The sequence below is a fragment of the Anguilla anguilla genome, chromosome 11 (genome assembly GCF_013347855.1).
Source record: "Anguilla anguilla isolate fAngAng1 chromosome 11, fAngAng1.pri, whole genome shotgun sequence".
Lineage (NCBI taxonomy): Eukaryota > Metazoa > Chordata > Actinopteri > Anguilliformes > Anguillidae > Anguilla > Anguilla anguilla.
In genome coordinates, this window is record NC_049211.1 from 35,166,577 (window position 1) to 35,183,395 (window position 16,819).

The following is a 16,819-nucleotide window of genomic DNA, read 5'->3' on the forward strand; positions in this document are numbered from 1 at the left end:
TTGATAGGAGGATCGGACTGCCCTTTAAGACAGTAGTTTGTGTGCCCTTTACAGTGGATTCTGAAATTGTGAAGAGCTATGATGCTGGATACGTCCACAATCCCCTCTAAATGTATTTTATACTTATATGTTATAATATGAAACGCAGTTAATAGCGCAAGTGGACAGTGACCGTGTTATTAATTTCCTTAGTGACGTAGCTACAGTTCCAAGCGGACAGTCTACTTGTACATCTTGCAGTAAAGCCGTGATTAATTATTGGCTAAAATATAACCAACGTATACGTACATCCCTGGTTGGTTCATACGATTTTTAAAATAAAACTAATATTTTACGTTTAACGTCTAATGATTCTACAAACTGGTGCGTAGTGTTTCACAGCATTCTTGCTTTCATACTGGGATATTTCTACTGACCACCACGCAAAATAACCTTGCGCGTGCGCGATCCGCCATTGTGTATTTTGGCGCGCGCATCAACGCAGCCAGGAGGGGAGAGAGAAGCGCGCGGCGCTGAGGGGGAAGCTGCGACGAAGCAGGTCATAGAGATAGAAAATCGTGCGGGTAAGTTGATTTCTTGTCCATCTTGAAATAACCAAGAATGGCAAACAAAACACAACGACGCTGATGAATGGAGTTTCCAGTAATGCTCTGACACTTCGCCACAATATCTACCTACATGTTAATTCTTGCTGTATATGGCTTCAGGAAATGTAGCTGGTTAGCTAGCTAGCTACAAGCGATTTGTATGAAGTGACTTAGATGGAAGGTGGAAAGATGGAGGATGACTGACAGCCAAATGGACGAATCGGTGTGCTTAAATACGCTGGACTGCGTTGAAGTGGTCCTGCGCTGACTAATCAGCGACGATGCTGTAGGAGTTATTTCCTGGAAGAATTCTTTTTCGTTACTGCCATGCGTGTTTTACAGCTAGGTAATTTGCACAAAATTACCTTCACTGACAAATTTGACGTGAACGAACTGCGATATAGCATTTAACACTAAATAATCGAGACATGGGTGAATATAGGTATTCGAGCTGTGGCGGCTGAAATCGGAATGCAGTCTTGCACAAGACCAAAACAGGGCCGAGGTCCGCGTCCCTCAATGCTCCCCCGCGCTCTAACCAGACAGCTAGTTGGCTTGCTAAGTTTTTGGTTTGAAGCCGGGAATGGAACCATGTCTAGCCGGCAAGTAACCGAGCTGGAACCCAAAGGGAATGCGTGCACGACGTGCACCATGCACCGATGTAGCTTAGTATGCTGTTCTGATCACAATGAAGATCATGTTTTCGTGTGTGCATCTCGGTGATGTTAACCAAGTGCTACCTAAGGATAATTGGCTATTTGGCATTCTAGCTCCCTACACTTCTGGCAACTGGCAGCTATCACATGTTAGGACATTTTAGTAAGTTATCCAAGTTGTAAAGCCACCAAGCTCTTTTTCGGCGATATTGTCTGACTTCATCCATGCTAAAGTCAATTTCTTACAATTAGACCAGAAACATTATGCACTCTCCTAGCCATCAATGGAAGCTAACTTAAGTAAAAGCGTTGAAGTTAGGTTATTGGTTGCCTGTGACTGCAAGCGGTGAAAACGTAACTGAAAACGATTCGCTAAATATCTCACAACTAATCATTATTGTTTTGCAGTTCTGTTTAGCCAAATTACCACTGAAACCCATATCGCAAACATTGTCACAACCGGAAATGGCTAATGTTATCGTAAGATATTTAATAACTATTGTCTGTTGTTTTCTGTTACACGTCGTTTAAATGTGAAAAGGCTGCCTTTTCACCATTTGGTGTGAATTTTGGACATGGGTAGAGGTCAAACTGGAAAAGAACAATATAATAGGTTTCCGTTTGCTACATTGTTACTGGTCGTTTCGGCTAGCAAAGCCCATTCATTTGGAAGCCTTATCAGCGCCGAGTGTGGGCACCTTGTTGGGGACCTGTGGAATGCCGGGTCGTGCGCGGCAAAAGGTAGATCGCGCTGCCCTCGAAACAGTAACGCTAGCCTGTTTGACACGGCGATGTGTCGTGTTAAACTAACTTCGTACAAGGATCTGGCCGGCACAGTAAGGAAATGGCTGTCCGTAAGGCCCGTTAACGCGCCAGTGCCTCTAAAAATGAACCCCTTCGCAGGATGTTTTCTTTAAGTGGATTGACTACAATTTTGAAAGTAAACATCCAGCCCTCCTCATAAAGTACCCCTTCTTGTGCTGTGGTTTGTATTGAAACAATCAGGTTTTGTGGTCTAAAGAACATATACTTCAGGTAACTCCAAATCAGCTTGTACACCAACTCTTTTCGAGGGTGTACATATGAACATATTTGTTTTATAGCACTATAGGGATTTCCCTCTCACCTTTCAATTTTCAAGTTTCAAGTTATACTCTTCCAAGGGAAGTGGAAGTTTTTACCTTAAGTACTTGGGTGTTTGGGTCTAGTGTTTTCTCTTTTTGCTGTTTCTTGCCTTGCCTCTGTAAAGCACTTTGTAAAAGTGCGGTACAAATTAAATTTAAGGACCCATGTAGTAATATTTCAATCAGAAACTCAATTCGCCTCATGTACAACCTCTGCTGCCATGCCATAACTACTGTCTGCTTTGGAGTTACTTTAATTGTATTTATGTCCCAATGCCAACTATTGTAAAACCACAACATCAAATTGTGTATATTTCAAAGATATCCTTCATTACATGCAAAATTGTCTGCTAATCGAATACATGCACTAAAACTGAAATGATATTTGAAAACCCAAGAAGTGAACTGTCTTTCGTTAAACGAATGTGGAATATTACCTTTGTAACACAAATGTCTGTTTCTTACATAACAGGGTACATCATGCATCACCAGACATTAGAAAATAAAGACAAAGAACAACTCTTTATTCTGCAGGGATTGCATTTTAGGTTGGTGTAAGTTGCTGTACACCGGGGGGAACGGCAGGACTGAAATCCCTGCTATTTGTGAAAAAAATCTTTTTTAAAAAGGTTTAAAAAATCTTTATTAAAAAGGTTCTGTGTGTGTGTCGTAGGGGCGAAGCGAAGGTTCTGCGCTTCTGAGTGGCCAGTGGAAGGAGACCGACGCACCGTTTTCACCTTTCGATCACCGTAGCCTTTACCTACCGCCTGGAACGAACCATCGGCTGTGAGTACTGCACACCGGCTGAGTCTCTGCACGCTAGGCACATGCTCCGTGTGGACGCACCTGCACACAGGCACAGAAACCCTGCTTATTATTGGAGTTTTGGTCATTCGCAAAATGGCCTCACCCAGAGCAGCTCACTGCATAAGTAGCCGAGGTCCTGGGTTTTAAAATGTTCAATGTGTGTATGTTGCGGCAGGCTCGTTGATTGATAGGAGGCTTTTGCTGTAGTGTTATTGTGTGTTCAGGTTTTATGTCCCATACTCTTTTGCCTGGGAAGGCCAGGCACATATACATGTGTGTACAGGTATAATATTCCTTTAACATGTAAGATGTTTTTTTTGGGGGTGGGGGTGGGGGGGGTTGGCATTAGCCTCGGATTTACTCTTAATGTGGTGCATCTGTTGCTTGTTGTTAAAATTGAGACGGACTTCATGCCACATCACAAATGTAAATAAGTGAGCAGGGACGGAGGCCCGCCTTCATTCCTGCTGGGGGGCGGGGAGCGGCGAAGGACCGCCTTCCTCCTGCGGAGGAGGGCGTGTCTCGGCCTGTCCCGACGAGGTCACGCATCCCTCCGAGAAGCAGGCAGACGACATCAGAGAACTGACGGGATTAATGGGAACGTCTCGGGAATTCCCAGTCTGGAAATAACCGGACCGCGCTCGTTATCCTAGCGCACGACTGCGCCTGCCTCGGCGCAGCCAAATCCCTGCTCTAATGAGCCGGGGGCTGGGTCTGTGGGTCTGGGAGTCTGTGCTAAATGGTCTGCACCCCCCACCCCGGTACAGGAAACTACAGACCTGGAAACCTCACGATGCCCCAGTGACGACTGTAAGGATGAACAAAGAGGGCAGCGTGGCATCTTCTCTTGGTGCATGTAAGAAGTTTCTGGATGATTTTTTTGCACTGAAGCTAGGCTGAATTTTCTTGAACGCTTTAATACTCTCAAATGAGCGTTCGCCCTAAATGGACGTAAAAGAGATTTTTTTTCTGTGTGTTCCTCGAGAACTTTTTGGCTCGTGAACCTGTTGCCACCCATGGCAAATATTGTTAGCATGGATGCATGAGAATACCTGGGAGTGTACGTGCAGTCAGTCTGCTGGCCAAAACGACCTCCCAGGAGCTTCTGACTTGGCCATGTGGCTCATTTGGTAGTCGAACATGTTGCATTGGTGACTTGGCTGATACTATTTTTAATGATGGGAAAGCATTGTTTCAAGAAGTAATGCTGTTGTGGGGGGATTTGCTCTGAATTGCACAAAGCAGCTATTAAAGCATCATCTGGTGTTTTATTTACATTTTGAACTTTGAAAGTAACCTCATATCTCAGTGACTTATAAGGCACTGGGAGGTAATCATGACATGCAGTTTTGAGTATGCTAGCTGCAGGTACATTGAATCCCATTGCTTTTGGACACTGGTGATAACAACAACATGTATAGCATTTGTTTTATATTTTACAAAATATAAATCGCACTTTTCTTCAATGACATAAGAGTAAGACAACACAACTAAGTGAAGAAAGGCAAAGTAAATAAATCAATCAAATTTTATTTATACAGTGCATTTTCCAAAGGATTTGTCACAGTGCGCTTTACAGTTTGCCCTGGGCTGAACCCCCGTACGGCAAGCCGGAGGGGAGAGTGGCCAGGGGAAAAACTCCCTGACGGACACGTGGGGAGAAACCTGGGGGGTTCCAGACTCCGTAGGGAGGGCCGTCTACCTCTGGAAGGGTTAGGGTGTGGGTTCACCAATAACAATGAAATGCTGGTAATAAATAGAAGGTAAATGGTTGGTATATTTAAAAGAAGAGCTCACAAGTAAAATTGCATCAGACATGGGATCAATAAAAGAAAGCAATCAGAAGCCAAAGGTAAAGTAAGTTTCAATTTGAGATTTAAAGCTACAGACCAACAACAACAAACAGTTGTCATCTAACAGTGTTACCTTTGGTGGTTATATTGCTCCTGCTGACAAACTGTTTCCTAAAAACTGCCCTTTAATCCTTAAGTGCAACGTGCTGTGCGTTCAACCAGGATATTGGATATTGTGTTTGTTTGTTTGTTTTGGGGTAAGGTGTCGTTATAGAAGAGTGCATGTGTGAAACGGGCACCGTTCCCCTGCCTCCTCGTCAAAATGTCTGTGCCCGTTGTGAAGCCCCGCCCCCCCCCCTCCCCTCCCCCCCTGTCTGGTGCGCGAGAGGGGTGTGGCGCCGTCGCCCGGGAGACGTGGAGCAGCAGGCACCGAGATGGCATAAACACCTGTCCCCCAAACCCCGCGCCCCCGCCTATTTCTATTTTTTTTTTCTTCCTGGATGATTTGCTTAGCAGATGCCTTTCTTCGCGAAGTCACGGCGGCGTCTGGTACATTTTTCGGGGGAGTCTTAGGAAAAGCTGAGGACAACACCATCTGCTCGCTCGTGACTGCACACGACATTTATGGAACCTCCCTGTTCTTGTAAACATCATGCGCCCAGTCATTTTTCTAGCGGTAATTTCATCTGTGTATCCTAGCTCCTTTTGCTGTGTCAGGTTTAAGCCTGTTTGCCTGTAGCTGTGTCAGGTAAAAGCCAGGCTACTTGCATCTGTGTCAGGTAAAAGCCAGGCTACCTGTATCTGTGTCAGGTACGGAGTGTAGTACAGTGGGTAAGGAACTGAGCTTGTAACCCGCAGGTCGCAGGTTCGATTCCCGGGTAGGACACTGCCGTTGTACCCTTGAGCAAGGTACTTAACCGAAATTGCTTCAGTATATATCCAGCTGTATAAATGGATACAATGTAAAAAAAAATGCTATGTAAAAGTTGTGTAAGTCGCTCTGGATAAGAGCGTCTGCTAAATTCCTGTAATGTAATGTAGGTAAAAGCCAGGCTACCTGTATCTGTGTCAGGTAAAAGGCAGGCTACCTGTGTCTGTGTCAGGTAAAAGCCAGGATACCTGTATCTGTGTCAGGTTAAAGCCAGGCTACCTGTGTCTGTGTCAGGTAAAAGCCAGGCTACGTGTAGCTGTGTCAGGTTAAAGCCAGGCTACCTGTAGCTGTGTCAGGTAAAAGCCAGGCTACCTAAATCTGTGTCAGGTTAAAGCCAGGCTACCTGTAGCTGTGTCAGGTAAAAGCCAGGCTACCTAAATCTGTGTCAGGTTAAAGCCAGGCTACCTGTATCTGTGTCAGGTAAAAGGCAGGCTACCTGTGTCTGTGTCAGGTAAAAGCCAGGCTACGTGTAGCTGTGTCAGGTAAAAGCCAGGCTACCTAAATCTGTGTCAGGTAAAAGCCAGGCTACCTGTAGCTGTGTCAGGTAAAAGCCAGGCTACCTAAATCTGTGTCAGGTAAAAGCCAGGCTACGTGTAGCTGTGTCAGGTTAAAGCCAGGCTACGTGTAGCTGTGTCAGGTTAAAGCCAGGCTACCTGTAGCTGTGTCAGGTAAAAGCCAGGCTACCTAAATCTGTGTCAGGTTAAAGCCAGGCTACGTGTAGCTGTGTCAGGTTAAAGCCAGGCTACCTGTATCTGTGTCAGGTTAAAGCCAGGCTACCTGCTGCTGTGTCATGTAAAATGACCTTTAAATTGCATTAAGTGGGCATGTGTTTCTAAGCACTAGAAGTACTTTGTTGTATGTCGCTCTGGATAAGAGCGTCTGCCAAATGCCTGTAATGTAATGTAATGTAATGGTTAAAATTGCACATTCAACAGGTCTCTCACCTTTGGGGGTGGGGGGGGGAGGTGTGGCTTGTATGCAAATAAGCCCAGTCAGCTGGCCACGTTTGCAGTTGAAAGGCAGCCCAAACTAAAAGAGTAACCTTTCCTCAGAAAAGGAATGTCCTCATTAGCATAAGATTGCGAACCCGTTGACACACAAAGGACGGTGAGGTTGGTGCAGTTACTGCAGCCCAGGCACTCTCACCTCCTTCAGGGGGCTATCCCCGGTGCCATTCATATTCCACCCCACCGGCTGCCTGTGAAAGCTCCTCTGGTCATCTTTCACAGTGAAAGCTCCTCTGGTCATCTTTCACAGTGGCCAAACCATTCATGTATTCAGCCACGCAGACGCGTGTCGTCATTTCCCAGGTCCAAGGTGCCTGGAAGAGATTTTCTCATTCGGTTTTTGCTGTAAATTTTTTTTTTTTTTTTTTTTTACAAGATTTGCAATTTAATTCCATTTGAAAGGACAAAACTGTTTGGTTGTTTTTCTTGCTGACTCCGTAGTTTGAAAAGTATTGATTAACTGCCATTTGCTTAGAAAATGATTACGGTTCATGACTGTACGTACCGGGACTAATTGTGAGCGAAGAACTACAAAAAAAAGCAGGGCATTCCCATTAAAGCCACTAGCTGGCAGTTGTGCTCTCGGTAACAGGTGACCATCAACACAGAACTCACAATTCTTTCATTAACAGTTAAAAGGCAAACAACTCAAAACTGGCACTGGCTCCATGCCTAGATGAGTAATTTTATACTTCTGGAGTAAACTTTGCATATAGCCGAAAACAAAATCTTTTTTTGACAAGTTGCAGCCCTGTGCAGTTTATACCAACTGTCTGGGATAGTTTATGTGTTAGCCTAATTATCCTGAAAAGGGTGATTTTTTTTTTTCCTGTTTTCCATTGATGGTGAAGTTGGTCAAACGCTACGTTCTGCAAATGCAGCTCTGTGGCAGCGAGCTGTAGTCAAAACTGCTCTGATATCGCATTCGCAAAATAGCAGTTTTGGCAGGCATGCTGTGATCCAGACCTGGATTCATGCTACTTATGGGCTGTCAGTTTCTGTAATGTAATAAAACATGTAAAAATAAACAAGTAAATAAATAAAGAGCCTTGTATCTCCAAAAAGGCTACATTTCAGAGAATGATATAGTTTAGTTGAGTAGTGTTTTGTGTAAACTTTTAGTCACAGAGCAATGAAATACTGACAGTATACGATGTACAGTGCAAGCTTTGTTTACGTATCCAACTCAATATTGACCAGTGGAGACGCATTGCAAGATTATTATTTTTTGAATCCGGCATGCAGTTTAAATGTCAATAAAATAAGGTATTCCAATCAGAAGGCTAACGGGGGCGGGGCGGGGAGGGGAGGGGTCCAGCAGTGGCAGCATCAGCCTTCTGTGTTACTGTCAGGGCAGGACGGGACGGGACAGGACGGGACAGGGCATCAGTGTGCTCAAACACAGGCTGATGCCCACACGGGCTCTCTCTCTTCCCCATTCGTTAAACTTTGACTTTGCGAGGGGAAGAATGTGACCCTCGGAGACCGCAGTAAAAGTGCCGTAACTCAAGCGCGGGGGAGGGGAGCGAATCCTGGGGTGGGGTGGGCCGAGGTTCGACCACCGCCTCCGCCGTCTCCGCGCGTAGCTCACGCCCGAGCACGTTTCAGATCTCCCGGATCCCAGTGTTTGCGTTGCCTGGCAGGGGTCAGGGACGCCATCTGAGGGGCCGCTCCGGTACCCTCTGACACCACATCCCCCCCAGGGGGGGTGGGGTGGAGCCCGTGCAGCGCTGTCCGTCAGCTTTTACTTTCCCCCAGAATTTACGCTCTTCTCCCCCCCCCCCCCCGGCCCCGTAAATCTGCGACACTAAATTCGTCAGATGACCTCCCACGGACACGGCTAAATATTTGCGGGGATTTTTGCTTTTGAGCTGAGGAAAGGAGGATTTCTGGGCCATTTCCTTTCACGGTTTTGGGCGCCTTTTTGTTTTCTCGAAGGTTGGTGGTTTTTAAAAATGTGTTTGTTGAAGGTGTCAACAGTGGCGTGATTTACTCTGTGGGAAAATGAACTGGGCTTGGGTTTAATGCACGTGCGCCTTTGGAATCCCAGGAATGGCTTAACGTTTTTTACGTGTGTTTTTTTTTGTGGTGAGGTGGTTTATGAAGGGATAGTTCACGTTCTCTTTTGGCAGGCCATCTAAAACTTCTGTGAATATCTAAAATATCCCTCCTTCCACTCAAGAACCGTCTGGGCCAGTTGGACGCACAAAAACTGAAATGATGTCTGTATTAGGCAAACTATCCATTTTTGAAAAGTCGAAATTTGAAAACGCGTGTTTTCTTTGCCTTTGCTTTCAGAGTGAGTGTGGGTTATCCCTCCGTCCACCAGAGGGCGCCTCTCCAAATAGTTTAGCGGAGCATTCGCAGCCATGGGAAAGAAGAGCCAGCCTCGCGCCGACAACGACAAGTCGTCATCAGAAGAGGAGGAGTACGTGGTGGAGAAGGTGCTGGACAGGAGGATGGTCAAGGGCCGGGTGGAGTACTTCCTCAAGTGGAAGGGCTTTTCAGAGTAAGAGTTCAACTCGCCGTTTTTATAATTGCAGCGTAGCTCCGAAGCTTTAGGTAGGGAAGCATTCTGTTAATTTCTGTGCGTTTATTGAATGACAAATCAAAGCACAAGCTTTCTTTTTTTCAATTTCTACCTAAAATAACGTAAAATGAAGTTTGCTTAAAAATAATGTTAGACTTTCTTCAAAATAGTCTCCCTTGGCTTTAATCACAATCAGAGTCAAATTTCTGGTTAGTCTATCCAATAATTGGATAAAGTCTATCCATTTATTTTGCAAAGTGGGAGGGAGGTCATTAAATTGATTGAAATCTTGTCTATTTTAAGGTTGTTTTTTTTTTTTTAACCACAGGTAGTCTAATGACTTTAGCGTGTATTGCCAGGCACTAAAGTTGCAAGAAATATGGCCAAGAAGTAGGAGCATGTCTTAGATGTGTGGAGCCAAGTAAATATATTGTGGCAAGGTTATTCCCAGCGTGATTTCCACGTGCAGTGTTTAGTCCACACTAAGAAGGGTCACCGTTTCCCAGTCTTTCTTGGTCCAGTGTTGATGGTGCTTGGCCCACAGAAAAAACTTTAGTGCCTATTATACTTGCACTGCAGGCTAAAGGTATTAGGCCACCTGTGGTGAAAAAAAAGATAATATTTCAGTCAATTTTGACAGTAAGAGCTGGTATATTACTCCAGGGCTAGCATGGCTTCCCGGTGCCTTACCCAAGCGCAGAGTATGCTACCCTGGCCATCTTGACTCTGGTGGAAAACAGTCAGGAAATTGTTCTTTGCCTTGACTCCGCTTTCTTGGGGTGACCTTTGTGACCTTTCTGTTGCTGTTTCCAGTAAGCACAACACCTGGGAGCCGGAGAAGAACCTGGACTGCCCCGAGCTCATCGCAGAGTTCATGAAGACCTACAAGAAGGGCAGCAGCCCCCCCACCGGCGCCCGCCCCCCCAGCTCCACCGCCACAGGGGGGCGCTCCAAGGACGCCACCAGCGCCAAGAGGAAAAACTCCACCGAGGAAGAGGACGATGAAGAGGAAGGAGGCAGCAAGGCCAAGAGGAAGAAGGAGGTGGGCTTTGTGTGAGAGTGCATGAGCATGTGTGAGTGAATGTTTGTGAACAGGCATGTTTTTCTAAGAATTAGTATATTTAATGTACGTTCTCCTCTAAGGGTGAATGAGTTTAATGTAAGTTCACTAAGGATGAGTGAGTTTAATGTAAGTTCTTCTCTAAGGATGAGTGAGTTCAGTGTAAGTTCTTCTCTAAGGATGAGTGAGTTTAATGCAAGTTCTCCTCTAAGGATGAGTGAGTTTTATGTAAATTCTCTAAGGATGAGTGAGTTTAATGTAAGTTCTCTAAGGATGAGTGAGTTTAATGTAAGTTCTTCTCTAAGGATGAGTGAGTTTAATGTAAGTTCTCCTCTAAGGATGAGTGAGTTTAATGTACATTCTTCTCTAAGCATGAGTGTGTTTAATGTACGTTTTCCTCTAAGGATGAGTGAGTTTAATGTAAATTCTCCTCTAAGGATGAGTGAGTTTAATGTAAGTTATCTAAGGATGAGTGAGTTTAATGTAAGTTCTTCTCTAAGGATGAGTGAGTTTAATGTAAGTTCTCTAAGGATGAGTGAGTTTAATGTAAGTTCTTCTCTAAGGATGAGTGAGTTTAATGTAAGTTCTCTAAGGATGAGTGAGTTCAATGTAAGTTCTTCTCTAAGGATGAGTGAGTTTAATGTAAGTTCTTCTCTAAGGATGAGTGAGTTTAATGTAAGTTCTTCTCTAAGGATGAGTGAGTTTAATGTAAGTTCTTCTCTAAGGATGAGTGAGTTTAATGTAAGTTCTTCTCTAAGGGTGAATGAGTTTAATGTAAGTTCTCTAAGGATGAGTGAGTTCAATGTAAGTTCTTCTCTAAGGATGAGTGAGTTTAATGTAAGTTCTCTATGGATGAGTGAGTTTAATGTAAGTTCTTCTCTAAGGATGAGTGAGTTTAATGTAAGCTCTTCTCTAAGGATGAGTGAGTTTAATGTAAGTTCTTCTCTAAGGATGAGTGAGTTTAATGTAAGTTCTTCTCTAAGGATGAGTGAGTTTAATGTAAGTTCTTCTCTAAGGATGAGTGAGTTTAATGTAAGTTCTTCTCTAAGGGTGAATGAGTTTAATGTAAGTTCTCTAAGGATGAGTGAGTTCAATGTAAGTTCTTCTCTAAGGATGAGTGAGTTTAATGTAAGTTCTCTATGGATGAGTGAGTTTAATGTAAGTTCTTCTCTAAGGATGAGTGAGTTTAATGTAAGCTCTTCTCTAAGGATGAGTGAGTTTAATGTAAGTTCTTCTCTAAGGATGAGTGAGTTTAATGTAAGTTCTCTATGGATGAGTGAGTTTAATGTAAGTTCTTCTCTAAGGATGAGTGAGTTCAATGTAAGTTCTTCTCTAAGGATGAGTGAGTTTAATGTAAGCTCTTCTCTAAGGATGAGTGAGTTCAATGTAAGTTCTTCTCTAAGGATGAGTGAGTTTAATGTAAGTTCTTCTCTAAGGACGAGTGAGTTCAGTGTAAGTTCTTCTCTAAGGATGAGTGAGTTTAATGTAAGTTCTTCTCTAAGGGTGAATGAGTTTAATGTAAGTTCTCTAAGGATGAGTGAGTTCAATGTAAGTTCTTCTCTAAGGATGAGTGAGTTTAATGTAAGCTCTTCTCTAAGGATGAGTGAGTTCAATGTAAGTTCTTCTCTAAGGATGAGTGAGTTTAATGTAAGTTCTTCTCTAAGGACGACATCTTAATCGCACGGGGCTTTGAGAGAGGACTCGAGCCGGAGAAGATCATTGGGGCTACGGACTCCTGCGGTGACCTCATGTTTCTCATGAAATGGTGAGTCATCATTGGTCAGAGACAAACTAGTAACCTACCAGTCTGGCTGAATTAAACTCTTCTGTAAGGATGAGTGGGCTAATATTCCTCCGTAGCAATGTGAAAGACTGATATCAAATTAGAGGAATTGCCTGGTTGCAGTTGTTGCTGCTAAAGGCGGTGCAGCCAGTTAAGTTTTAGTTGGTAGTTACTTTTTTTGACATTTTTTAAATGTGTTTCATGTTTACTCCAGTTCCCTTTGTCTAATATTAAATTTTTATCTAAAGATCTGAACAAGTGCTATAATAGAGGAACTCAGGAAGGGGGCGAATACAATTTCACGACGCTGTGTGTGTGCGTGTGTGTGTGCGCGCGCGCGCGCGCGCGCGCGCTTGTGTGAGACACACACGCATGTTGTTGGTATACATGTGCGAGACCCATACACTTTGCAGTTGCTGAGTTCCCCATTAGCTGGCGAAGTCTGACGTGCTCTCTCTGCTCCGCAGGAAGGACTCTGACGAGGCGGACCTGGTGCTGGCGAAGGAGGCCAATCAGAAGTGTCCGCAGATCGTCATCGCCTTCTACGAGGAGCGCCTCACCTGGCACGAAGACGGAGAGAAGAAGGAGAAGGGCACCGTGAGCGTGTGAGCGGCGGAGCGCTGCGAAGGGCGGGGCCAGGGCAGGGTGGGCGGGGCCGGGCCGGGGCAGGCGGAGCCGGGGCGGGGCACAGGGAAGAAGGGGAGGGGCTGGCGGCCCGTTGAAATGTCCCCGCCCTGCCGGCTCAACTTGGAGAACGGACCCTTGCGAAAACTTCACTTCCTGCTTCCTGTCCCTTTCTGAAAACGCATACCAACCAACCAGCTGTGGAAGGCACCGCCTACTTCACGACACCCCCCTCCATGCCCCGCCCCTCAGTACCCCCCCCCCCCCCTCCCCAGTCCTGCCCCGCCCCACCACTGCCCACCCTTGTACAGCCAAATCTCAGAAGTCACCTTCCTGGGCCCACTTTTAATAAGAAACTGAAACAAAATGGAAGAGGAGGAGGAGAGACTGGGGGGTTGGACTCAGTGGAGGGGGTGGAGTGAGACGGACGTTACTTATGGTTTTTTTTTTTTAATTCTGTTTTGTCTTCTGTGCTTTTGTGGTAAACACATGAGTAGCACTAGGTTTTTAAAGTGCTTCGGTTTTTATGTTCAACTATTTCCTGAGTGTGCGCGGGTGTAGAGACCCCTCCCCAGGGTGATTTACACCCGTTCTGTCAGCCAGCCAGTCAATCAATCATGCAGAAAGGGATTGGAGAGCTGTTCTGATTGGGCGGATTGGGTTTGTCCCTGTAGAGGAAAGTTTCATTTGGCTAGGAAAAAGAAAAGATTGATTTTGGTGAGGATCACAGCTGCAAGCCTAAAAATGATCATGCAGAACTTTTTTTAATGCATGCCGGTTTATTGTACGCCTGTTGTTTTTATTTTCATTTTTTATTATTGTGATTTGATTTATCGAAAAACGGCGACGAGCGAAGTGTTCGTTTCCCCTTCTTTCGGGACGCCGCAGGCGGGCCCGCGCACGTGAGGGTCGGGTGGGGTCTCGCCCCGCACAGGTGTGCGGGAGCCGAAGCAGCCGCACGTCCTGCGGTCGTAACAAGCGTGGGCGTTCTCTCACGGCGAAGTCCTCCGGTAGAACGCACGAATGTTCCCCTAACGGTGATTTAAATAAAGTCTGTTTTTCTGTGTTACAGTACGGATAGCGACACGCCGCGCGAGTCCCAGGCACTTCTGTTACTCTCCCAAAATGGCCGCCGCGTTTGGTCTCACGCGACTCTCCTCCGCCTTCGGGGGGCGCTTTCTCTTTCCGAAACCGAGTCACGTCGCAACGAGTGAATCAGGGTACACCTTTTATAAGAACGAGTCTTTTATTTAGTCTTTAATTTGTTTTTATTTTTTTAAAAATCTCCTCGAAGGATGCCGCCTTAATCAGTAACACCACCCCCCCACCCCCACCCCCACCCCCACCCCACTCCTTTGCAAAGCTATGGTATTACACCTTCACCCTTCCCAACACCGCTCGGCTCCACCCTCACCCCCACACTCTGGTCGTTATTGACAGCTCAACTGTTTGTTTTTTAAAAATAGCAATGTCAGTTATGAACCTCGGTTTAAAAAAAAAAAAAAAAAAACAACAAAAAAAACCCTGCAGTTCACGAGCATGTCAGGCACCCTCAATGCACTGGTCTCTGTATGTTCTGGTTTAGGATACACTGTATTTGGCCTGACTGCGAAGAGCAGGGTAGAGCAGTACTTTTTCATTTTTATTTTATTTTTATTTTTTATACACCCTTAATTTAACATTTTTCTAAAGCAGAACGACACTTTACCCGCAGGGGTGTTCGGTCTTCCAGAAAAGGTAGATCTCCTCCAAGCCCGACTGAGAATCTCTCGTTTCAGCACAGACCTGCCCACCGCCCAAAAGTGTGCATTTCTAGGTCCGAACGCACCGGTACTGCGCCCTAAGAACCGGATGGGAACGGAGAGAGATCGAATGGGTTGTCCATGCCCAAAATGGTGTTCGCTAAATAGAAGATTGCATACCTGTCGAGGGTGGTTGCTGTGGTATCTGAGGAAGACTGCGCAGACATTCCAACTGGTGCGGTCTTTGGACGCATTCACCCGTTCGAACAATTTGTGCAGGACAAGGGAAGCGTAGCTAGAAGCCTTAGCCACGCTGCGCTGACCAATTACAGACGAGAGCCGGGAGGTGAAAGCCTAATGCCTTGCTGTTTGGTTGCATATAACTACAACAGCATTTTCATTATTGGAGCCGTCTACAGTTTACACAGCTCCCAGGTTTGCACCTACACTGCACTTATCTAGCTCAACCCTCTACACGGTGTGCTCTGAATTCTCGTTAACAGCTGAGACGATTTTCAGATTTTTGATTGGATCATAATTGGTACCCTCTTGCTCGGTTCCATCAGCTGTTACCCATATGGGTTGTGAAAATTATGTACACTACGACGATTTCACGTCGTAGGAAACGAACTTCCCAAATAGTGGACATCAGCAAATAAAAGTTGTCCATTTTAAATATGTGCGTGGATATATAATCTATTTTATTTCGTTTTTTTACCTCTTAAAGAAAATAAAAGATGGCTTAGACTTTTTTTTATCCCCCGAAACTGATACAAGTAAAAAAGTATTTATCGTGAGCAGACTCTGCTGTTTGTGTGATTTTCATGTTGTGTTTCTTAGTCCCGACCCTAGGTGTTTCCCTGGTGTGGGCAGGTCTGTGTACTCCAGCCCATCGGAATGGTTACCGGGGAAACTGCGGCCGGCTCTGCTGGGCCGTGGGCGGGGCAAAGCAGGGAAAGGTAAATGTTCGTAAACGTTCTTTATTTGGAGGTGGGGTAACTGAGTGTATGCATCGTGCCACACATCCTCCAACCACCCACCATTATGACTGCCCCCCCCCCCCCCCAGATCTCATTCCCTCACTCTCCCTCTCTGTCTCTCTCTCTCTCTCTCCATGGCACAAACACAGGGTTTTAGAAATTTACCAGTGGCTGCCTGTAAAAAACCAGGTATCTGCGCATTGGTGACCCCCAACTGTAAATCTTTACTGTAAATCTTTTATTTTATTTTATTTTATTTTCTTGGGTAGTACACCCCTCTCGCACCTCCCACCCCCCTCAACACCTCTAATAAACAATTATTCTTTTTCTAAAACTTTTATTCAATATGCGTGTTTTCCAGATGTGCTGCGATAAAGTGTATGTCACCATATTGTTGGGAGAGCGCTCTGCGCTTTCGATTTTGTATGTCTTGTAAGAAATTGTAGTAAACCTAGTTTTGAACATTCTGAACAACTTGTCTTTTTTTTTGTCGTGGACCTGTTGAGTTGAGTGAAATGGGACGTGACTATAATTTTGACTAGGAGGGACGCAGTCATGTGACACAAACAGTGGTTCTGAAATTAGGCCCCAACACACATCCCTGTGAATGCTGCTTTTCATTCCCCCTGAATTACAACGAGCTGTTAAAATTGTTTCGCACATCTTACGAAGAACGTCTGTTAGGCCTGTAATACATCTCCCATATTCTCAACCCTTTTAATCAGTAAAAACAACTGATGGGTTCCTTGTGCTATACTGTATGACTGTGCTAATGGATAATGATTCCTGTAGAATTAGAATTTGTTTTTTTATAAAAATTTACAAATACAGTTAGCCTTTTAGCTGGTGCTTTTAACCAAAGTAACTGGCAAATGTCTGTTTCGCATGGTGCAAACATCGCGAGACAACGACATGGGAACAGCTACAATCATAAGTGGCACCCCCAAGGTTCTTGTCCCAAGACTCGCAAGATAAACATGTCTCCGCTACATCACCACCAGCAACACAGGGGGCGCTATGTCAGTGTTCGCCCGCCCCCATTACGCTTTGCCCGGTGTTCTGATATTTTAAATCGTTTGGTTTGGCTGTTTGTGTCTGTCCACAGAACTGTACAACAGCAGTGGTGTCTCTTCAAAGGCATTTTTGAAAGGAATGTGGTCACTCAACTACTGTCTTGTTGGTTTTCGCCGTTTAA

At 45.1% G+C, this 16,819-nt stretch overlaps 1 protein-coding gene across 2 annotated transcripts; it reads left to right on the forward strand.

Moving 5' to 3' along the window:
• The first annotated feature begins 46 nt into the window (after positions 1–46).
• On the forward strand, positions 47–16,095 carry LOC118208693 (chromobox protein homolog 5-like). 2 transcript variants are annotated; one of them, XM_035383604.1, is made up of 6 exons: positions 47–563; positions 3,041–3,153; positions 9,204–9,414; positions 10,249–10,477; positions 12,160–12,260; positions 12,746–16,095. In XM_035383604.1, the coding sequence occupies exons 3-6, from the start codon at positions 9,275–9,277 to the stop codon at positions 12,885–12,887; spliced, it is 612 nt and encodes a 203-aa protein (XP_035239495.1). In that variant the 5' UTR covers positions 47–563; positions 3,041–3,153; positions 9,204–9,274; the 3' UTR covers positions 12,888–16,095. The 2 variants fall into 2 exon arrangements, with proteins under 2 accessions (XP_035239495.1, XP_035239496.1); XM_035383605.1 differs by lacking the exon at positions 47–563 and adding an exon at positions 912–933.
• Positions 16,096–16,819: the final 724 nt, after the last annotated feature.

What these genes read in the sequence shown, in the direction of transcription:
- LOC118208693 (XM_035383604.1), top strand. Translation starts at nt 9,275, where the DNA reads ATGGGAAAGAAGAGCCAGCCTCGCGCCGACAACGACAAGTCGTCATCA. An exon ending in AAGTGGAAGGGCTTTTCAGA is followed by an intron (nt 9,415 to 10,248) that starts GTAAGAGTTCAA and finishes TGCTGTTTCCAG; the next exon opens with TAAGCACAACACCTGGGAGC. An exon ending in CTCATGTTTCTCATGAAATG is followed by an intron (nt 12,261 to 12,745) that starts GTGAGTCATCAT and finishes TCTGCTCCGCAG; the next exon opens with GAAGGACTCTGACGAGGCGG.